Source organism: Gadus chalcogrammus, chromosome 8, assembly GCF_026213295.1.
Source record: "Gadus chalcogrammus isolate NIFS_2021 chromosome 8, NIFS_Gcha_1.0, whole genome shotgun sequence".
NCBI classification, from domain to species: domain Eukaryota; kingdom Metazoa; phylum Chordata; class Actinopteri; order Gadiformes; family Gadidae; genus Gadus; species Gadus chalcogrammus.
The window spans coordinates 19,057,931-19,081,554 of record NC_079419.1 but is presented as its reverse complement, the minus strand read 5'-3'; the positions used below and the strand labels follow the sequence as shown (position 1 = coordinate 19,081,554).

The 23,624-nt window shown below is 43.7% G+C and overlaps 2 protein-coding genes across 2 annotated transcripts; both read right to left on the bottom strand.

Moving 5' to 3' along the window:
• Positions 1-1,087: 1,087 nt before the first annotated feature.
• LOC130387816 (mediator of RNA polymerase II transcription subunit 26-like) lies at positions 1,088-7,903 on the bottom strand. Its single transcript, XM_056597100.1, has 4 exons — positions 4,289-7,903; positions 3,018-3,092; positions 1,578-2,895; positions 1,088-1,530 (listed from the first exon to the last, which is right to left on the bottom strand). The coding sequence occupies exons 1-4, from the start codon at positions 4,358-4,360 to the stop codon at positions 1,106-1,108; spliced, it is 1,890 nt and encodes a 629-aa protein (XP_056453075.1). The 5' UTR covers positions 4,361-7,903; the 3' UTR covers positions 1,088-1,105.
• A 2,252-nt stretch (positions 7,904-10,155) lies between these two features.
• LOC130387748 (CREB-regulated transcription coactivator 1-like) lies at positions 10,156-23,019 on the bottom strand (the record flags this gene model as incomplete). Its single annotated transcript, XM_056597000.1, has 16 exons — positions 22,852-23,019; positions 19,796-19,912; positions 19,323-19,460; positions 18,975-19,036; positions 18,512-18,609; positions 17,384-17,466; positions 17,252-17,295; positions 16,517-16,710; positions 16,076-16,215; positions 15,606-15,698; positions 15,160-15,270; positions 14,512-14,544; positions 14,276-14,380; positions 12,003-12,086; positions 11,468-11,648; positions 10,156-10,352 (listed from the first exon to the last, which is right to left on the bottom strand). Coding segments are annotated over exons 1-16 (1,806 nt in total), but the record flags the coding sequence as incomplete, so codon positions are not given.
• Between the last annotated feature and the right edge of the window lie 605 nt (positions 23,020-23,624).

Below are 23,624 nucleotides of genomic sequence, written 5' to 3'. Positions count from 1 at the left end.
TACAAATCTGTATGTTTACCAAAATGTGTTCAACTAGTCAGTCTGCTGAAGGGAAGAAAGTCCGTCTCTGCTTTACAAAGCATTTACGGACCTGCACCCCATTCGTAATACTTCATTCATGATACAAGACCTATACGGAGATGGAAAACACCTGGACCGGAATAACGACGTGTGAACCGAACAAAAAAGCCAGGTCAGTAAGGACAGGTGGTAGTTTTGTTCCGGAGGAAAAGATTTGGATGGCATGGGTGTTTCATAGGCAATGGATAATGAGGAATAGGCTAGCAGGAGAAATTAAGCGTGACGTAGGGAATGTTTGGGAACCAAATGGACGGTCACCAGGTCTATGGGGAAGCTTGTTTAGGATTTTTGTATTGCAGATCAGGCGGACAACAGTGTGATGCAAACAGCAAAACAAACCCATTTTTTTTTAACATGTTTGATAAACCCATTTAAACAAAGTACTGTTCAAAATAAATAGACGTAGAACATAAATGTATAATTTAAATGTTTTTTTACATCTCAAATAAAGCTTCTTGTAACTGCCAAATATGCCGGAGCGACCATTGTACAGGGCTGGCCAAGCTACCCTGTACTAGATTAATTCCTCAAACCTTTAGTTAGGCACCATACAAAACAGGCAAGCCGAAACCACAGCCTTACCATGTAGAGAACCCCAAACACACACACACACACACACACACACACACACCACACACACCACACACACACACAACACACACACACACACACACACACACACACACCACACACACACACACCACACACACACCACACTTGTGCCTTCTAGGTTAGCAAGACCATGCACCTGTTGCTTCACCTTTGAAAAATATATAACATAAATAGCCCTTGGTATTAAAGAACTCAACCGTTTGCATTTAGCTTTTTTCAAATCTTTCTATACCTAATTAACTGATCAAAAGTGAAACAAAAAGGGGCTAGGCTTAAATATGCTTAAGCAGGTCTGGCTTTCCTGGAGCTCACAGTGGATAAACAGAACCATGAAGTACTCTCGTTCGCAGTGGGATGCAAGGGGGGGGGGGGGGGGGGGGGGTGGTGGAAAAAAGTGACATTCTCAAACTCTTTAGTCTAGGCAAACATATGGCAAGATGTTCAGTCTGCTTTCACCCCCGTGAGGGTCCAACGATATGCACTCTGTCCAGTCAAACCAGGCACCCTTTGTGTCATAGCAACCATTGACCCCTGGCCAGTGTTGCGTGTGTATTCTGTCCAGCTCCGTGTCCGTCACCTCTCCGCTCACGCCAGGCCGATGCGCCACCGAGCTGTCCTTCTGCAGAACGTGCATCTCCCTGGCCTCCTTGACACCGGGCTCCTCCCGTTTCAGATACTCAGACATAAAAAAGTGCGCGCTGGGGGTCTGCACCCCCGAGGACGTGAGCATGTTACTTTGGAGGTTCAAGTAAGACTGGATAATTTCGTTCCGTGAAAGCTCCTTCCAGTTTGTCTGTTGGAAAGGGTTAGGGTTAGGGGCAGGGGCAGGGGCGGGTTAACGGGCGGGGCAGAGGCGAAGGGAGGGGCGGCGGCCGGTCCAAAGGTAGGGGCTGAGGGAGGCAACGGGGTCTGGGGCACAATGTTCTCAGTCCTCTTTGTACACTCTGCAGAGTCTGGCACGCCGGCCTCCTCCGTCTGAAAAGGTTCCTTGTGTACCATGGACTTGATCTGGCCCGTCACAGGATCAAAGGTTATCCTGCGTTCTTTTAAGCGCACAGGCTTAACAGTGTCCTCCGTTTTCTGACCATCAAGGTTAACAGCATAGTCCCTCGACCGATACTTTTTCCTCCTCTTTCTCTCCGAGGGGGTGAGAGGTGGTCCGTCCGTCTCCTCGGCGACCACGATGCTGGCGGTGGCCTCGGCGGACGGTCTGAGTTGGGTGGGGCTGTGCTGGGAGGGACGCGGGGAGATCGACGGTGATTCCAGTGTTATAAACGAGTCATGCGGGGGACATTGAGACGAAGAAGAGCTTTGTGAAGTACTGGCCCACTGCGCAGAAGACCTGTAGGAAGGGTGCGGCAGCCTGTTGCCAAGAGGCGATTGGGCTAGCGACGCCGCGGGCTGGGACGAAGGCAGAGGGGAGCCGCGCGGCGTGGGGCTGGGGACACCTTTTGGTGCATATGCAGAAGAGCGCTTGGTCATTGTTTCTTTCACACCCCGGGGACTAGTGGTGACGCCACGTGGGCTTTTAGCTTGATAATATCCTCCACCTCCCGCTCCTCCTACCCCACATCCCCCATCCTCCATTCTGACCTGCTGCTGCATCACTGCAACCTTGATCAATGAAGAAGTGCTAGGTAGTTTTGCCACTCCGGGGGAGCTGGGGCGAGGCTTTACCGCATTGACGGGGATCTTGTTGTGTTTGTCATTGTCGAGATGATCCGTCCGCGGCGGTCTGTCAGGAGATGGAACAACCTCCAGCTCGAGCAGCGCCTCGGGACTGCTCGCAGTGCCGTTGGTGAGCGGAGGCGATAGAGAGTGTTCATAAGCCATCCTCGATATCTTTTCTGGCAAGTGCACGCCGCCATCCCTCTGCTCTGCCCGCCGCTTGCGGTTGCTCGATTTCGCCGCTTTGGGCGAGTAAGTGTTATGAACATCGTTTCTGACTTTGACATCTGGGACGCCCTTGCCTTCAACCAAGACGTCAGGGGGGGCAGCAGCTGACGGGGCATCTGTCCGGCAGGGATGCAAGCCTCCGTTTGTAGAGGCAGGAGGGGCCCCGGGTCCACGCGTCGGTGTCTCGGCAGGTCCTGGATCAATCAGCTTCTGCCAGTTCCTCAAGAGCTTCTTAGCACGCTTTGCAAGGTCTTCATTGTTGGTTTTCTTCCGCACATCGTTGATTAACTTTCCTAGGCGAGTTTCCTGTATGTGACCCATACAGAAGAAACCTTTGATTATGATTGTTCCATAAATAAATTAAATAAAAAATTTAATAAAAATTAATTAAATAAAAAAAGAATCACAAAGTTTGGGATGGATCTTACCTCAAGTGCTTCTTTGGTGATGGGATACTTTTCCAAATAGGTAATTACTTCCAAGACCGCCACCATATTGCAAATCTGCAGGCAAAAGGATAAAAACCATCAAATACTGCAAGTGTCAATGCATGTTTTATACCACCATTAGGATTAAGGTATGAACAACCAAACGGGACTAACAAACCAGCTAGCGTTAACGTGTGTGTTTCATGATCAAATTAGACAAAAACTACTTGAAGGACGGACAATAAATTGGGTGTTCACTGGCCATAAAGCCTCTGAAGCCAATTGTACCATTGTATAACAACAAGAGGGCAAAGCACATCAAAACCACTGGTTGCTTGACCATCTGTAGCAGGAAATGGCATTTTAATTCCCAGTTATGTTTTGAACGGCTTTTTCCTTCTTTAAAATATAGCTATCTTGAAAAGAAGATCAAATAAATGTTGTAAATGTATATTAATTCTCTGCTTTGAGAATCATTCTGACTGAGACCAAGACTGAAGCTAAACGTCCGAGTATCAGCAGCTAATAGTGAGCTAGCAGAAGTTAGCTTGAAGTCTTCAGACTGTCGTTTGAAGCTTGTGAACTATGTGTCAACGCAGAAAAGCCCAATATATTGTAGCTTAGCATCGCTTAGGGCTGCCTTGTTGAAAGGGTTACATCGAGTCAGAGGTGAAGTCATCTGGAACATTAACATTTACACATTTAACTGTTAGCTAGCATTAGCCGTTAGCAAATACGTTGACGCTGATGTTTGACTTGGATATCAAGCTCGCGACTATTTCCTGGAACTCGGCTAAAGTAACCCGCCGCGCGTTCCCACAGCCGTTACCGCCGGTAACATCTACCGCCAACAAGGGATGCGACCTCAGCTTAACAGGCGAGTTCATGAGCATATCAATTAACATCACCAAACTTTAAATGTATTGAAACCAATATCGCTACAGCGAAACCGCTCTCTTCCATGATATAGGCCTATCCCGTTTACTGGGGCTAACCGATAGCATGCTAGACGCAAATGCGGCTAAAGTGCCCAGACGCTAACCATGGTAACGCTGTTGCTAGCGTACGAGCTGTCATCTCAAATAGCCCAACGTTATGCCTTCGGGGATAACCCCAACGTCGAACAACTCTTCTGTACTGTAGTGTCGTGTACAATGCAGAACGTGCTTACTTCAATCTTAGCTGATTTGCAGCTGGTTTGCTAATAGCCTAACATGCATGAGTTTAGAGGGGCTGTAGGCAAGCTAACGTTAGCTCGCTAGCCTACTTACATTGCTGTGACTGTCGACGGCCTTCAGCAGCCGGTCCCTCATCTGCTGCGGAGTTGCCGAGACCGTTGTCATTGCCTGTTCGGTACGACCCGGAGGATGGGGAGGAATCCTCCAAAATGAAAAATGTTGAGGCTTTAGAGACTCAAAAGCCCGTTATGAAAGTGTGCCGAGCAGCATAATTCTTGCCGATTCGCGTTAAGGATCGGTAATGTGTCACATGGAGTGTGAGATGTGCCCCGTATTTACCGTCGACGTCCGCCTGCTCGGCGCTCTAGTAAACCACTACGAGCTGCTGGATTTTGACGGCCTCGAGTTGCATTCTGGGATGTGGTGAGTGTCTCTGACGTGGGCACGTAGGCAAGTGCTGCTGTTCGCCAAGCAGGTTCGCCCCCAGAGTTCACCCACACTCTCGGGGGATGCCAGTTGCAGAAGACCGCTCTAAAACGAGTTGTTTCTAGGCCTATTTTGTCGTAGTGGCATTTGCATCATTGGCCATATGTTGATGCCACTAAACAAGTATGCATATTTGGTTGGCCACAGTGTTCATGGTATTGTTTACAGAAAAACAACTATCACTCACTGTCAATATTCGTACATGAGACAAAAACATGATTAGTTGAATATCCGGACAAAACTTAATAGCCAACCTAGCGAAATAAATATATTTGCACTGCAATTGCCTTCAGGGTGGTAATAATACATACATTTATTATTTCTTTCATCCAGCAGATGGAGATATTGCCCATATTTATTCCCAAAAGTGATAGGGATATACTACTGTATTTATTCCCACATTCATTACAATTTACTAATATACATCTATAAAGATATATATGGTTTATTTACAATCTCTCAATTACAAAATCAATACAGCCATTGCAAGATACAGATTTCAGGAAAGTCTGCTCATCATGTCAGCTTTATTTAATCTCATTTCATTTACAAATAGTAATGCAAAGGTACAAAGACTGAAGCCTCGACACAACGAAAACGGATACAACAGAAGGCTGTTTCACCTTCTTTGAGCACACATATACGGCCAACTTCATCAGCACACAAATATACGGCCAAGATTTTGAATAGTCTGATTTTACATTTTACAAATATAAAAAGCACATTTTGAAGAACGCATTTAATCCATTAATTTTTAAAGGGTTGGTTAAAAAAAGTACAGATTTGCCAAGCTGTGCTGCAGAACACTACATTTTGCATATTCGAAGAACATATCAGTGTGTCCTGTTGCTTATACACTACAGGTGTAGTACACTACAAGTGTAGTACACTACTACAGGTAAAGTACACACTTGTTACCACAGTAAGTAAAGAGTATTGTGCTTAGAAAAGCAGCACTGTACTCAAAATGAAAACACATTGTATAACAATTTAGCTGCCATCATATGAGGCTTAAATCAGCGTCCTGCTGTCCTCAGAATGTAAATATTTCATAGCCGTTTGTCTAATGTCCCTTGTTAATGTTGAGCTTCTCAGACAAACTGTACAAGTGGACCTATATATTGTAGATACAAGCATGATTTGTCCTCCACGTGACCTATGTACTTTGACTTTGAGTTATTTTCTTACTGTTGAGTTTAACAGCAAGAAAATAATCAAATAATTCAAAGTATTAGTGAAATACTAATTCACATAGAAATTATATTTTTATGTGTAGTAGGTAGGATATAAGTAGGCTAGATGTGTGTTAAGAAAATATTATTCCTATAGTAATAGGGGATATCTCAGTAAGATACTTAAACATAGGAAACATTTTAAAGGGATAATTAACTTTGGCTTTTTTTCTTCTTTTACATTAGTAGACCGGGCTAATATCAGAATCTATTGTATAGCTTCTCAATGAATTTCACTATTGGACAATTTGAAATTGCAAAAATATGTGGAAAAAGTACAGAAAAAGTCTGAAATAAAGTAATATAGGATTTTGGTCTTCCCTCATACATAGATGAGATCAAATTCATACCAGCAATGACCATAAACATATAACAGTGTCTTGTAAACCTGAACAGCCTCTTGGAGATTTAAAGTTTATTAGAAGATAATGCCTGTGCCTGTACCAAAATACAGTTTGTCTTTGCAACAAATAACGGCCAAGCAATTTTAGCATTAGAGGGTCTGAACGTAACATTTCAACTGTTTGAAATATATATTTATACTTTATACTACAGTCTGTAAACGTTGTCATGATACCAAGAGACACCTGAACACTAATGCATATTAAGGTGGCAGTAACAGGCAAAAGATAAGCAATAATAGTTGACTACATAATCACAAAAAAAACTCTCAAGTATAACAGAACAAAGGGGTAAACAGGCCGGTGAGACATATCCTACAATACCTCTTCAAAATGTTTAGTTCACCAGAAAAAAAAATACATTAAAAAATAAAATACAAAAATGAAATACAAACTGCAGCAATAACATATTGCTGCACAATCAGTAAGGTATCAGTGCATTTTCTTCACTTTAACATCATTGCACAAAGAAGCACAAATAACATTGTTATTAGTCATAAAGATATATATATATATGTATATATATATATACACACACACACACATATCTATATATATATATATATATATATATATATATATATATATATATATATATATATATCTATTTCTTTTTCCATTACATAAGCACATACATTGTAGTGTGAAAAGGAATACGTACCAAATCATATAATTTACATCTGCATGGAAAGCCTGAATGGCATATTTCTGATTCCTTTGACTAAACATTGCCAATACATGATGCTGTGCCAAGATTTGACCAATCATAACAAAGCCTGAATATTTAAGACACGTACTATTCAGTCCACCACTTACTCCTGTAGTTTAAAAGACAGTCAAATAAAGTAAATGATAACATAGCCAGAAAAGGGAAATATTGGCTTATATGTTAAATTTCATGCACCTACAAAATCAGAATTACATTTTTTTTTGTTACAGGAAAACATGTATGCACTCATTCTAAAGAGGAAAGAAGGTTACACAATTTAAATTACAATTAAATAAAAAAAAGGACTGAAGAAAACGTAAAAAAGTATTTGCATGCCTAACCACTCCCTTTCATTAATATATATATCTTTTGAATATTTTTATTTTTTCCTTGTTGAAGGGTCTGAATGTTTGGCAGACTGTAGTAGAATTTTTGAACAGGGTAAAATATTGTTCTAGATTACACTGCAGTGTAACAGCAACTTAAAATCAGGCATATTTTTTATTCTTTTTAAATGATTCCACATTTTTTAAGACTTGTGACTACATTTTGAATTATTGAAAGATGTTGTATGATATGGTATAACAAATATCATACACTCTGGTACACAAGCTTATGACGAGTACAGGAAGGTATTTCAGTTTTGAGTTAAGTTATGAAAGAATTCATACATTTTATATTATATTATATAATTATGTTCAGTTTATATTGAAGGCCGGTCATGTTGCCACACAGGAATATGACCAATGTTATTTTCTACAATAAAAATAGATTCTTGCAAACTTCAATCCAAACAGTTTAAGGGGACCGATTTCCAAAAATTTTCTTATATTAAATCATCTTACCGAAATAACAAAAAATACTTGCTGATTATGTACAAATTTACCTATTTTATATATATATATATATATATATATTATATATATATATATACATATATATACATATACATATACATATACATATTATACACATTATACACATGTATATATTTTTATATATGCCTTTTTTAAAAAATACTTTTTTGTTTCCTTGTTTTTTAACAAGGCAAGTGAGGTAAAATATAGGGAAACAGTTTGAGTACACCTAAATTCATAGTGGAGGGAAAATTAATTTAACATCATGACGTTTCCAAGTTTAGAAAATAAAGTGCAATGCCAAATCCAGAAAAGCTAATTGAGTGTAAACCAATGAAAAACCGAGGTACATGATGTGGAAAAATTTATGAATTGGATGAAATCAAAGAGCCTAGAAATAAATCCCAATGAAACCAAAAGGCTTTCAAATCACAGAGTGGAGGAATATGTCATGCATGGGAAAGCATTGAAATGTTTATATGTTCCCATAACGAAGACAATGATATTAGGTTTGAAGACGAGACATACCAACGAACAACTGGCTGAGAAGATGGCTTCAAATAATCAAAAAAAATGGGCCTGTTGTGAATGTTTCTTTGTTCCTATAGTACCAAACAGGTTGACAATCAGATGAAAAACAGAACTTGATTATGCATTATTTTTTACCAATGCTGCCCCACAAATGTAGGCAGCCCAACTGTATTTGTAATGAAACATGATACACCATTAAAGTAAAGCCAAACTTATATTGGAACTCCTATTTTTATCTCCTATGCTTCATATATCCCATATATAATTCGAAGGCATTTGTTAAGTCTACATTTGTTCTGCCTCATATTCCCAAATAATTTGATTATTTTGCATATGCATGATTATGCAGGATAAAATTATCTACTTCCTTTGGAAAATCATGAAAAATAAATTTCATTTAAAGTCCAAATGACAATGACTTCCGACCGCTGACAAAAAAAAGGTTAACTAAACAGTGCATGAAGATTTTCGTCTCTGGTCTTGTGCAGACCTATTCATAAACGGTGTTTGAAAGGGAAAACTCAGTCATCTAATAAGGCAGAGACAGGCAAGCACAGTGATCTCATGCATAACTGAAGAAACCAGGTCTGAAGTCTCTTTCCATTTAAACACACAGAGGAGCTCCTTTGAGAGTCATGATATTTCTTTTCAGGAAATTGTTTAAAACAAAACCAATTCAACCTGACAGGCCACACCACATAGGCACGGAATGGATGATAATAACGTAATCAAACTTTAACAGGAAACGCACACTAGGACGGACAAATACACCGACGGACAAACTGACTTGGCACGGAACGAGATGCAGTGGGTAATGAAAGAGACGAGCACACCACAACAATAGCAGGTGTTCCAATGCTATTTAAAAAAGGGGAAGGTGAGAGGTACTCTAAAGTATTGGCAGCTCGCTCTGGGCATGCCAGCAAGGGAAACACCAAGCTGCCTTATTAAATATGTTTTTTTTAAAGCAAACTCCCTTAAAATCAACGTGCACGCAAAGGTCTACATTAAAATCTCAAAAAAGAAACACGTGGGGTATTTTTTCTTTTTTTAAACACATACTAACATACATATCTATATATTCCATGTTCTATAATTGCGAGATCCGCTATCCCCAATATCTTTTTTTTTACCTCCATTCTGAATGGACCACACACTGGGTCAACATGTCCAATAAAAGAAAAAGACAATCTGTGTTGTTCCCTTGTGTCCCCCCCAAGCCTGCTCACCTTCTGGGTAAGACTGAAAGGGACTCAACGTGGAGTGGATATCCTCTCCTCCTCCTCCATCTCTCCCCAGAGGTCCCCAGCGGTCCCCGGCGGTCCCCAGCGGTCCCCCGTCCCACTTGCTTCCCACAGGCGCTGTTGCAGGCTCCTCCTCAAGCCAAAACAGTCGGGGGTCTGGTCCGGGCGTGAAGAAGGAACGGAAAAATAAAAAGAAAACATGCTCGGGGGATGGTGTGTGTGTGTGTGGGGGGGGGGGGGGGGGGGGGGGGGGGGGGGGGGGGGGGGGGGTGGGGGGGGGGGGGGGTGGGGGGGGGGGGGGGGGGGGGGGGGGGGGGGGGGGGGGGGGGGGGGGGGGGGGGGGGGGAGGGGGGGGGGGGGGGGGGGGGGGGGGGGGGGGGGGGGGGGGGGGGGGGGGGGGGGGGGGGGGGGGGGGGGGGGGGGGGGGGGGGGGGGGGGGGGGGGGGGGGGGTGGGGGGGGGGGGGGGGGGGGGGGGGGGGGGGGGGGGTGGGGGTAGAGGCGCGAGGCGAAATGCGTCCTCGGTGGCGGGGTCGGTCAGGATCATGTCCGGGTCATTGAGCATGTGCAGTCCGTCCAGCGTCAGCGGGTCGATCTTCAACTCGTCTAGGGGGAACGGGGAGTCCATGTCGAAGCTGATGTCCGTGGACAGAGAGGAGATCAGGTCCTTGGGCAGGCCTGGGGGGGACTCGCCGCTCACTGCAGGGCCATCAGAAACAACTTTAGTCACACACCTGTGAACAACATGCTCTTCACCTAGACATATAAGCATAGACGAAACATTGACTGCTTCAAGCCGTTGGTGCAATATGTCAACGTCGCCGCCATGTTTGTGGGGCCAAGACTGGCCTTTAAATGAATACTAGTAAACAGAGGAGGATAAAAAGCACTTACCTTTTAAGGTAATAGTGGTTAAGTGGTTCTACATACAAGTTATGTTGTTCTACATACATTTTTAAATCCTATTATATATATACAAATAATAATTGTTGTCTTTACTAAACTTTACTAAAACTAATACCAGAAATACTTCTGGTATTACTAAAATAAAAACGACTCATTGAAATCGAATGACAATGTTAGATGTTATCGGATAGTGCTTTTTATCCAGAAGAACCCTGATCCAGTTTACTTGCTTTACAGGCCAGTCTTTGCCCCTCCAATAGCATGGTCTCCTCTTTCAGGGCACGAATAGAAGACCCAAATCAGTGAAGATATCACATGTTGAGCATCGACCATGTGCCCTGGTACATAAAGGTAGCAGCCGCATAACTGGTGTGATCATTGTCTCCTGCCCATAGATATATTAAGCAGCAAGTTAGGGGTTAGGCATGTAAACACCAACTACACTACTCTTCACCCTGCTCACCATTACTTCAGCATATGGCCTTCACAGAATGTAAATGAAGGTTGTGATTATTCTTTTTAATATATTATGAAGAGAGAAGGAAACAAAGGCATTTCTAAAAGATTGCTATTGTTTTTATTATCACCATAATTGCTGCATTGCAGAACAACAAACAGCTGGGCGCATCACATTATTATGAGATGACCTAAAATAGGTTTTGTGGGAAATAAAAATCAGGTTTTTTTTGGATTAATAAAACGCCTGGGCTCACTTTAAAACCTTGATGTAAATGTATAATTAATTTGATAAAACGTCTGTTGGCCCGGAGACGCGGCAGATTGTTTGGGTATTGATCATGTGTGGGGGCCGTGGCTTCAGAACACTAGGCCTCTGCTTCCCCCGTCTCCCTCGATGCTGCTTCTCATGTGCAGTCCTGAATGAACCAAGCTGATTGGCGGAACATCACCTGTGAGGATGATGTTGGGGATGTTGCCATGGCTACTGTAGCCCAGCTGCTGCAGGTCTTGCTGGTTGCAGTGTCCGGCGGTCAGACCCATCATGGCTGCCTGCGTGTAGTTGAGGGTGGAGGCCTGGCTGTACAGACTGTTGGAGCCTATGGGGCTCTCCATCATGTTGAACTGCTCAAGCTGCCCAGGTCACACACACACACACACACACACACACAGCATTACGAGTTGAACTACAACAAGAAATTTTCTCATGGCGAGGAGGCCTGGTCCTGAGATCATTCAGTCCTGAGGTCATACCAGTATTGCTAATAGCATGTCTAAAGCAGTCTAATACGGCCTATTGGGTAACATTTGTTTGTATTAATGCAATGCATAATGCACATCACATCAAAACTAGACTCATGAGACTAGAGGTAGATGTGGAAGTGGATTTATTGAGTATTAGTCGACTAATATTGACCTCATAGTAGAGGACTAGTGGACTAATAGCCACTGTAAACCAACTGAAGAGGCAGTTTGTTGAGGGGTTACCTGTTGTGAGAGAGCACTGGTCTGCCTGGATGTGAGCTGCTGTTCGTAGAGGTCAGCAAAAACACTGCCCAGTATGGAGTTATGCTGTAAACAACAACAACAACAACAACAACGGGACCAGCCCCCCAACAATCTGTTAGTGCACAAAACAGATTAAACCAGACGATTTGGATTCTACACTGAGGCTTTCTGAGAACGTAAATGAAGGAAAAAAAAATCTCTTAATCATCCATAATTAATATCATTGTTAGTCATTATTTAATATGAATATTAAATTACTTTAACAGAGAACAATGGGCAAAGAGAATAATAAAGAGCAGTGAAGCACAGCTGAAGCAACAATCCAAAGTCCTGTCGCTTTCTTAATCGAAGAAGGAAATCAAATATTAAAACATAATGCGCTGCAAGTGCAACAAGCATGTCTTCACAGATGGAATATTCAGAGAGCAATACGGCGGTAAACAGAACTTGCTGTTTGTGCAAACAATAACATACATGTAACAGTACATGTCTAATCACAGAGCAAACAGAGAAGACAACAAAAATACATTAATATATCGATTCAGATATATTAACAGATCGATAAATGGCTCTCCTAATTAGCTGATTCGTCTCAAAAAGTCTGACCTGATATGAATGTAATCCATGTCTCCTTTCCCCTGATATTCATCAAACATGTCCGTACACTAGCTGAAATCAGCACACAACAACACCACCATCCAAATATACATAAAGAAATATTTATCTTAATTAAGAATGAAGCCAAAATGAACACCAACCAGTTCTCCAAACCGCTGATCTGTTGGGTTGAAAGGCAAACATTTCTACAGACGTTTCCTATTCAAGGAAGAATCTGCATAGATCCGCATGCGAACAAATTCCCCATTTTCATTTTGGCCTTCTGAATGTAGAAGTAATTCGATTACATTGTTCGCCTCCGCTCCTCCCTCTTCAAAACCAAATTGTCTGCTCATTCCACGTCCCCAAAGGGGAAGGGGGAACTAATAAAGCTTGGTGTGTCAGTTCTAGGATTACCCTGTGTAAAACGATCAAGCCTGGGTTAACTTCAATTCCACATGGGTAGGAGCTGATAAAAATATACATAAAACAATGGGCATGTTTCCAATTACACAAAACATGGTTCACATTCTCGTTTACTGTACTGCACTATTGAGATCCATACCGACCAATCACAGAAATTCTGACACCGATAACAGGTGCCTCTTGATTGAACCTGTTACAGTAAAACTCATTCACATCATATTTTGTGTTGTGATGGCTGTGCTCGTCAAAAAGGAGAGGCAGTAATGGACCTGATTGTTAAAGTAAAAGAAATACTAATTATCATCCATAAATACATGCCATTTGCAACAGGCTTTTATCTACATGGTCTTGTAATACCCTGAGGGCATACATACTTCTAGAATAGTCTACAGCCACAAGTGTGTACCGCTGAGCCTCGGGATCTTGAACACAAACCAGGTCAGACAACGGATCATGAGTTTCTCCCTCTACCCGAAGTCTCAAAGAGCCCCTACAGCAGCCCTGGGTCCGACCAGAGCCCTGGGTCAGCCTTCCCACGTTACCAAAAGAGAACAACAACAAGGTTTTTGTGAAGACTGTAGCATCTGCTATAGAAGGATTTCAACACAACAGACCATCTCAACAAAAGGAGAGAAAGTCACCGGAACACACTTAAAGCATTGCTCAACATCAACAGAGATACACACACAGACACAAACACACACACACACACACACACACACACACACACACACACACACACACACACACACACACACACACACACACACACACACACACACAGCGTCTAACATAGAGACTGGGGGCTGAGGGAGGCTGAAGGGGGCGCGGGGGGGGTTGTATTGTGGATACGGTGCGGAAACCACAGAAGCAGTGACAGCAGGCACACACCCACTGCAGTTTCAGTGGGAGCGACTGGTTTGGCCAGACCTGGGCAAAATGACGGTACAAATCAAACCAAGAGGCTGTAAGGTCCCCATGATGAATAAGGGATAGTGCTTTATATGACCAGTGTCTTTTTGTTTTGCCCAGATCTGCTGGTGGAGAGAGCACATAAGAGCAGCAACAACAGCAGCTTAGATGGAGAGCCAGAATAAGCAGGGAGGGGGGGGGGGCCCTCTTAACTGCAGTGACGGATGAGGAGGGGCTTGTAGTACATACTAGAGGTGGTGGTGGTGGGGGGGGGTGGTGGGGGTGGGGTCAGGGGTCAGCGCTACACACTCCCTTACTTGAGGCGAACCAATGGGCGAGAAGCCTTGGTTGGAGCTCGGGGAGGTAGGAGACTGATTGGCAGAGGAGCCCAGCCTGCTGCGGTACTGGTGCAGAGAGGAGGCCTGGGACAAGCATGGGGACAGGGTGTTGCTCTTCACTACGTTCAACGCTTCACATCTGCCGGCCAATCTGATCACGCCGTCATGGTTTAAGGAAATGAGTTTACAATGTTGATCTAAAAGGTGGCACTCACATTGTAATCCTCCTCCCAGTTTTGCATGAACTGCTTTAAAAACAAAAACAACAAAAAGGTATTCTTAAGAATCTAGGATGATTCCATGGTTATGTACATTGTCTGTTCAGACATTGTTTTAATCAACTCAACTAAAGAAAAAAAAAATGAGGTACAGGTAACTACTGCCAGGAAAAGTCACCTTTTAGCTATCAAGTAGACGGAAATTATGAGGCTAATGACTCAACAAAATTTTACTACTGACTTGGACGATTTTTTACAAACGCGGTCCGGAAGGTTTATCAAACAGGACTGATTATCTATCTCCACTTCAAGGTCAACCAGACCACAACCCGAACATTCCTAATCTATGGATAGATTAGGTACCAGCATACCTGTGAGGGGATTGTACTATACGTTAAAGGTCTGCGTGAACATACATACTGAAGGCCTATGCTGTCATGGCAGACTTTTGTCTTCTGATGAGGATTCTGAAGAATGTGATTAAAATCCCTTACAATTTCTAAAAAACACAACATCACAAGAGGTGTACTTAATGTAAAAACTAGAGAGGACCAATAAAAAACATTACTTAAATAATGTAAATATTTAAAAATATAAAAAAAAATTCTGGTATATATTTATGTTCTTTGTGTGGTCTGCACTCACTGTGTTGATGTCCATAGTAATGCTGCTCTGCGTCGACGTCTGACTTCCTGTTGTGGAGGCGGAGCTCTGGTTCTGGACCAATGAGGAGGGGAGCTGAATCAGGCCTGTCTGCTGGAGATGACAACACAGCTCTTATACAGAAACAGACTCTACATGTGACGGAAGACATTCTGTACTGTTGTGAAGCTTATTAAAGAGGACAGGTACTAAACAAAGCTTTTCAACTTAATCAACAGCAATATTCAATTAAATAATTTGAATAGGGTTGGAAGCACCAATGTTTGATGGCACATTATGGTTTGCCTTGTTACATCAACAGAATGAGCCCGACCATTCATTAGCTTTGAAGTCATAGTATGGATAAAACTTCAATTCATGGATGATTATAATCCAACAACATTTTCCCCGCTGATTCTGTGTGCCATTACCCAGCAGTGTGTGCTTACTGGTGGGCTCTGGTTGGACTGGGGAGAGGTCTGCTGGCTGAAGAAGGCATAGTCAGAGAGCTGTTGCTCCAAAGCCATAGCGTTGATGGCGGCCTGGAGGGAGCAAAGGTAGAGGGGGTTTATCGAAGGCCCCTGATGGTGGAGTGTTTCCCCCCATTGAGACTGTGTGTTGTGAAGATGGTTGCACGAGTGGAGGAATGTGAAATTGTCTGTCTTGTCGGGATGGGCAGAATGGATGGCAGATGGACAGTGTTTTAAATATGCTGATGAAATATGGACAGAAAGTTGTTGACATAGTCAGAGAGCGTTCCGATTTCTCAAGCGTAGTGTGGACATGGATTAAAGAACGTAGTCAAAAGTTTCAATATTTATTATTTGGTTTTAATCATTTAAATTTAAATCAATTGTAACATATTCTTTCCTTCAAACACACAAGTACGTATGCGTGTGTGCATTAGAGTGTCCCTGACCTGAGTGAGTGATAGCGGAGGGGACAGGTTGGGGGACAGCTGGAGGCTGTTGGGGTCTATCGTGTTGAGGATGAGGGGAACCATGTCGTCCTGGCCCGACTGCGTCACCATTGAAACCACCGGCTGGGAGTTCAGACCCGCTGGAAACATAGGGAGGAGGAGACACCATGAAGGGTCAAAATAAATACAAAAAATTACACTTGAGATATAGCATATTCCAGCCGTTGACAAGAACATTTTGCAAGTGTTTTATACTTTTTGTATATTGCGTTCAAACCTTTTTGATATATTGTGTTTAATATCTCAAAATCTCTTTATATTTCGACATTGGCTGTGGCTGCTTTTCAAGTGTTGATTCCTGAGTCAAGATGGCCGTGTGTGACGCTGCTATATTAAGTCTGCCGTGGCACTAGAGACGGGTGAGTGAGCGCGGCGTGTTACTCTGCGAGGCGGCCGCCAGGTTCCCCATGCTGTTGGAGGTGGCGAGCGGGCTGGCCCCGCCATCGTCCCCGTCTAGCGGCGTGGGCAGCGGCGGGAGGAACTGGATGTTGCTGAGGTCGGGCAGCGACCCCCCTGTGTTGTGGGTTGCTGGGATCAGGGAGTTGGAGCGCTCCTGGTCCGGGGAGGGGAATATACTGGAACAAAGGAGGGGGTGGTCACCATACTGACAGACAACACCAGCATATACTCCACTTATATTTGCCTAGGATGGTAAAATAAGTAATAAACGAAGATGTCTCCATAATTTTGTTCCCCTTTAATATGTTAACTACAAAGACAAAAGGACTATCTACAAACTAAAAATTACGTTAACCTTACGTTAACTACCAAGCATGCCGTTCTTCCTATTTAAAAAACGGTGTGCACCTGAAATAACCCAAGAGAGTTTCAGGCACACCTTAAAAAACGTCTGCTGCTCCCGTTGGTTGAAAGTGAATCTGATGCAACCCACCTTTGACAGTCATATCTCTCAACGGATTTACCAATGAGGAAAGGGACAACGGATGAGTCTGGACATGTCAAACAAGTGTGATCTCATGCAAAAACAGAGAAGACACTGCTGCATTTACAGAATCAGTTGTTGTTAACCATGATCCATATATTTGGCTCGTCAGGTACCACTGAGGGTTGTTCTTATCCAACTCCCTCACACAAGAGAGGCAAAGCCATACTCACTTGATCCCTGGCACCTTGCAATGCTTGGATCTCGAGATGGAGTTCTGAAAAGAAATCCAAGCCCGTTTGAATACGAGTCCACCACACGTTATGTAACTTTTCTTATGGAGGTGTTAATGGAGGTTATCATGCCTTCTTGCAGTCCCAGCTCTCTTCCCCTCCTTCATCAGCCTCTTGTTTCATATCCTCTGGCCCGGGGACGGGGAGCAGGAGCACTGCAGGGAGGAGACAACGTTCTGATTGATTAACACCGCTGTTATCGATGTCTTCCCCAATTGGACGACACTGACTCATCTTCTCTGACTCATAGTCTCTGGAAGAATGAATAAAAGTAAAGTCATGTGAATAAAAGTATTAGGATTAAAGGAAAACCCAACACCCTGTACACCCAAACACTCCCCGCCCACAGCATTCTGAATAGCTTCTGGCCGCTTCTGATTAACACAAACTCTATGTAGAGGCAGGGCTTCATCGCTGCTCCAGCCTTTGCAATCCAAAAGTCCTCCCACTCACTACAATTAGACGGCTTGATCGACGTTACCGGTTGACCTCAAACGGCCCGCGAAAGGCTGGTATGGAGGGCAATTGGAGCCCATATTTACATCTTATCCTACGTTTTCTTTTAAACTTTTCTCATTAAGGCTGAGATTTGGACCAGTACTTAACCCACTGCCTCGGTTATCCTCTATAATAAGTTGTATTTTTTTTTGTTTTCATGCAAAGGTAATCATTACATTTATTTTAATTCCACAAATGGTACAGTTCAAAGAGAAACAAAATATATATGCATGATAATACCATAAGAGATTCATCAAAAAGGTGATTCATCAACCCCACCCTAAGAAAACGGATTATCAATCCACTTCCTGTTGCCATTAGTGCTGACATTCCCGGGACTGATAGAGGGCTCTGGGAGGATCCTGCTTCTGTCTCCCAACAAGTCATCGGGCTGCCGTCTTCAAAGCCCCGCACTAACCCCCTTTCATCCCACACCGCAGAGCACTCTATTCACTGAGCACTAAGAGCAGATCATAAGGAAGCACACTAGCAAACCCCGACACCAACACATCCCCCCTCTGACAGCCCAACACCGCCAAACACAAGACCTCTGTATCATCCAGCGGGAGGGAGGAGGATAACACACACATAACAAGCAGGCGCAGTCCACACTGGTGGATCAGAGGACGGCCCCCCCAAAGCGGGCCAAGTCACGCTCGTGATCATTTGAATGCAATCTCTTAAGGCTCCCCAAGACCGCACCTCGTTTGGGCTGCAGCTCCTGGGAACCGCCCACGAACACGGCCTGCTGCCCCGCCGGCGCCAGCGTGCTCTGGTGCAGCGCCGAGTCCGAGTTGGTCCTGCGACGCAAGGAATGAAACCAAATGAAATAAATACCCAAAGAGAAATTATCTAGATTACACAGCAGCAGTCAATGGGCGACCAGGGACGCACGCCAAGCATGCAAACATGGTGCACTTTAATGGGTTCCTTACATTAAGCAGACTACATCAAATGGGCTGTGTTTGTATGAGCCAGCCTATTTAAACAAGGCCCTGTGCAGATTTAAGACCAAACAGGTCGAGTACAGTCATGTGGCTACAAGCTGAAATAACAAAATCTTTATTAATCCCAGATGGGGAATGAGGGTGTCATAGCAGAATATACAGGGCAGAAAGAATAGATGCAGACAAATGTAAATGTAAATATCAAAGGGTCGTCTTACCTTCTCCAGCTGGTGTCGGGTGGAGGGGAAAGATACACAGCTCCGTACGGACAGCTGTCGATGTGCGCGCGCCAGTTAAGAAAAGACAGCTGGACATTCAACATGAATATGTTTAATTTGTAGCATTCATGAGTGCACACATAAGTTCTTGAAAATGTGTGAGGATAAGTTAAGATGTAAAGTAACCACTTAAGGGCCCTTTGAGGATGGTATCATAGATAGACAACAATGAGGTTCCTTTGTGAATGCCATTAAAAGACGATTAAAAACATCCAGAGTAAGATAAGGAGCTGATTAGCTCCAGCATTGACGTGTCATGATCCATGACAACACGTGTTTAAAGGATATTTGGCGTCCATGTTTATCGAGCGCCAGGGGTTTCCCGTGCGGCGGGGCGTTGCGGTTCCTGTCCCGGTACACGCGGTCCACCAGGCCGTGGTGTCGCGTGCTTCTGCTCGTGTCTAGATCAGAGTTCTGGAACGGCATCTGAAAGAAGAGGGGGTGAGTCAATAACACAGTTATGACTCATTATGTTTTAAGTCTTGAGTCATTTAGCAGACGCTTTTATCTGAAGCTGCTCACAGTGAATTCGGAAAGATGTTACGAGCAGTCAGGCGTCTTTAAGGGTAAGTCTACGGGACAGACCGCGGTCCTTGGGAATCAAACACGGTACCTTTCACCATCCTCCTCCTTTTATCCCTAGCCACTATAAACCTTGTATCAATAGTAAAGATGACATTCATGGAGTGGTTGTGCTGGGGTTTATTTGCTCTGGGGGGGGGGGGGGGGGGCAGGGCAGCAGACCATGCAGGGTGCCTCACCTGGAAGCCCACGTCCACAGCACTGTTTCCAATCTGGTTGACGTTTGGTAAAGACCCTCCATAGTACTGCCCGCGGTTCTGGCCCAACTGCAAGTACTGGCTCTTCTGCAACTGCAGCTAGAGGAGTGCGAGACACAGGAACAGGATCAGTGGGGGGGGGGAGACATCAACGTGAGGCCGTTTCTGCATTGCATGCAAAGAATGTCAGCGGAAAGTACAGATATTTAAAGCTGTGCTTTCTCGTGCGCATCATAACACAACAACGTCAAAATACACCTTATTACATGCACTCTGACTGAAAAATGTAATTTATTAGGTCAATGTACGAATTGAAGCATGGTCACTTCATATACCGAGGACCGTTTTTGAACAATGGCAATACTAGAATATCCAAAATATCTCATACACACATACATTTATTTATTCACACAATTTAGGCAGAATCACTTTCAGTTATTTCATTGGGCTAGAATAATAACCCTTAATATAACCCTTTCTTTAGTTATTAACACAAAACCGACTATAATATGTCATATTGCTACCAAAAGTTGACAGAATACACAAAGGCGTTCGCTATTCATTGAAAGTCGTCAAGGTATTCGTCCCTCTGTAGTCCCCAGGAAACAATTAAAATGATTAAAACCAAAAAGACAAAACCCGAGAACACTGGCTTTGATCTCCCAGTCAAGCAGCTCTTGCTGATAAGGTATTCCCATGCACTGCGCTCTGCTCCCATATCTCCTCTGTCTTCCCCCGGCCTCTCCCCTCATTAGTGCTCCTCACCGGCCTCCACCGAGGCCGTCCTTCAGGACGACTCCGGCCGGGACCAGCTGTCGTTGAGCCAGTGAAAGGGAAGACGTCTGTTGACCTTAACGTAACAATCATCTGGAAGCTCTCACACACGTTTTCTCCATAGAGCTGCATCTGCCACCAACAGGGCCATATATATTATATACACGCTGATGCCTATATGGATAGATGAGCAAGGGATTTGATTATTGTGTTAAACATAAGGGCTGTAGGGAGGGAGAGGTCGACATGAGGCAGAACTGAGGAACAATCCAGAACCATGAGGAACGATAACAGCTATAACGTTATGCTCACACATTAGACCCTCGACCCAGACTCTGATTTCCCCAATGCCTTGAGCTCACGGCCACGGCTGCTGAAATTGAATCTTGTCATTTGAACTCCACATTGAATGTTGGGCATTGGCATAAAAAAATAATCGAATAATAACGGCAGTAAACCGGCATGGCTTGTGTATTCCGACAAGCTCCTAATCCCACAGTGACGGGCGCTTTAGACTTTTTAATAGGGGACGGGTTCATATGTTTTGGTGTTGGCACAGGATTTAATATGGAGACATTTACAGATCAGGACCAGGGCAAACAAACTAACCAACTGCATGACTTTAGATACTTTAGCACAGAGGGATAGGTTAGGGACCAGCAGAGAGAGAGCGAAAGGTATAGAGAGGTAGATAGAGGTAGAGCGAGAGGTAGAGAGAGGTAGAGAGAGGTAGAGAGAGAGAGAGAGAAGATAGATAGAAATATAGATAGCGAGAACGAGAACGAGAGCGAGAGCGAGAGAGAGAGAGATGAAGAGAAGATAGATAGAAAAATAGATAGAGAGAGCGAGAGCGAGAGAGAGAGAGAGAGAGAGAGAGAGAGTCAGAGAGGCTCAGAAACGCCACGCATGAATCACACTTGAACACCTTTCACACACTTCCACCAGTTTCATCACCTGACTTAGTCACGCTCGACATTTCACACATTCGACTTAGAAGGAGAGGGTACGTAGCTTTCACCTTAATAACCACTCACATGGAGTTTAATGTTGCCCATGTGGCTGTACCCCAACCATAACAGAAACAACAACAACAACAGTGGTGAACATGTGAGGCCTTGTAGGTGCCATCCTAGACAATGAGGGGTGGAAACAGACTATACAAAGCAAACAACAACCAAAACGACCAGGAAAAGTGACAGAAACAGGTTTTAGAGACTACTCTAGAATTGAGAAGCGTTTGGAAAAGTTATGCTTAAACAGAATTTTAAATGTACCAACATTTACTGCTGCACACTTTTCTGTATATATACGTCTTACTTTTAAAATGTATAATGTATAATATGTATTTCAAAATCTGCCTATATAAAAAATAGTTCATTGTTGCTTCTGTTTCATTGTGTTATGTTATAATGCATTGGCAAATAGCCATGTCTCTGTGTAGATAACAAACATTCGTATTGTAAATTGCAATCACAAACACACACACACACGCAAACACACAAACACACACACACGTCTTAGGGAATATTCTACTTTTGTGGGTATGTAGCAGTAATCTTTGACTTGTGGTTTATCGACAGATGGAGGAGGTCCTCCAAGAGTTTCAGCCCATACTGCAATCCATCTCTACCTCCATAAATGGCAGACAAAAAGTGTGCTGCTTTGAGAAAAAATATTAATAAATGGAGATGAGGATGCCAAAAAGCTGGCCTGCTTTGCAATCGCATGTGGACATAGTTATGATTATTATTGGATGAATGAACAAAAATGGGGCACAAATCACTATTTTGATCCAAGGCGAATGAGACGGAGGGGTTAGTCATCCAACGTTAAAATGCCTCCAGGTAAACGCTAAGAAGGACATCGGGGGGAACGAACCCAGGGCCATCAGACCGGGACACCTTTACCACTACACTACCCTCAGTAAACACCTCACTGTTGGCCTACTCGCTCCATTGCTTTGGGGGGTGGGAAACCATCGCTGCATTTTGACGTGCGCTCTCTGATTCGCATGCACGCCCCTTTGCTATCCACTTGTCTGGGACAAAATGTGTGCAACTTTTAGAACCAGAGCCCCTATCACCGATGTTTACAGGACGTGATCAACATATCTGCGTTATGTCGTGTATGACATCCGTGGAAAAAGGGGCTAATAGCCACCGCGAAACGTCGTTTGTTATTGTTTACCAAGCTGCGTGCGGCGACGCGCTGCAGATCTGACAGCATAAACAGGAACAGGAAAGGGGGAAAAGCTCATGTCTTACCCTGGCTGCTCGAGTGATGCTTAATTCTTTCATCACTTCTTCGAACGCAGCCGTCTCCTCCGCCTGCTTCTGGTTGTGCAAAGCGATTTTCTCGCTGAATTTCCGCGGATTGTTGGTAGTCGCCATGTTTCGCTGCTCCGCTCTCCTTTCAGCGAGCCTCTGCGCGCTCACGCTCCTGGACGGGGGCGGAACCCGACGCGCGCCGCACATCTGGAGGGCAGCAGCGTTGGTGTGTGTGTGACACTTTAGGATCAGATGGCAGCAAGGTGTGGTTTAGTGAGACGTTTTACCTTGTTGTTGTTGTTGTTTTTCCATTGAAAACAGTGTTATATTAATCGATATTTCAATTCATGTTAATTTGATTGTGTCATTGAGACAGCACCCCCAATTCATTAGAATGTAGGGCCTCACGTTGACGCAAAATAGTATGTTTAATGAATGGATGGCGCTATTATTATAGTTGAGGAAATAGTTAATTATAAAATGTGTCAGACTTTTCATCTCAACCATTTAAGCTTATATTATTTGATGGTTTTAGGCCTTTTTAGATGGAGAAACAAATTGACTACCTACTAAATGCTAAACAAACTATTATTATTATTACTATATTATTATTATTATTCTTTACTATCTTACTAACCTATTACACACACACACACACACACACACACACACACACACACACACACACACACACACACACACACACACACACACACACACACACACACACACACAGTGCAGTTCGTGCTTAGGGGGGGGAATTTACAGCA

Coding starts and splice junctions, on each gene's coding strand:
- LOC130387816 (XM_056597100.1), bottom strand. CDS start 4,360: ATGACAACGGTCTCGGCAACTCCGCAGCAGATGAGGGACCGGCTGCTG. Junction 3,093..4,288: donor CCGTCGACAGTCACAGCAAT/GTAAGTAGGCTA, acceptor TTTTGCCTGCAG/ATTTGCAATATGGTGGCGGT. Junction 2,896..3,017: donor TCACCAAAGAAGCACTTGAG/GTAAGATCCATC, acceptor GGTCACATACAG/GAAACTCGCCTAGGAAAGTT.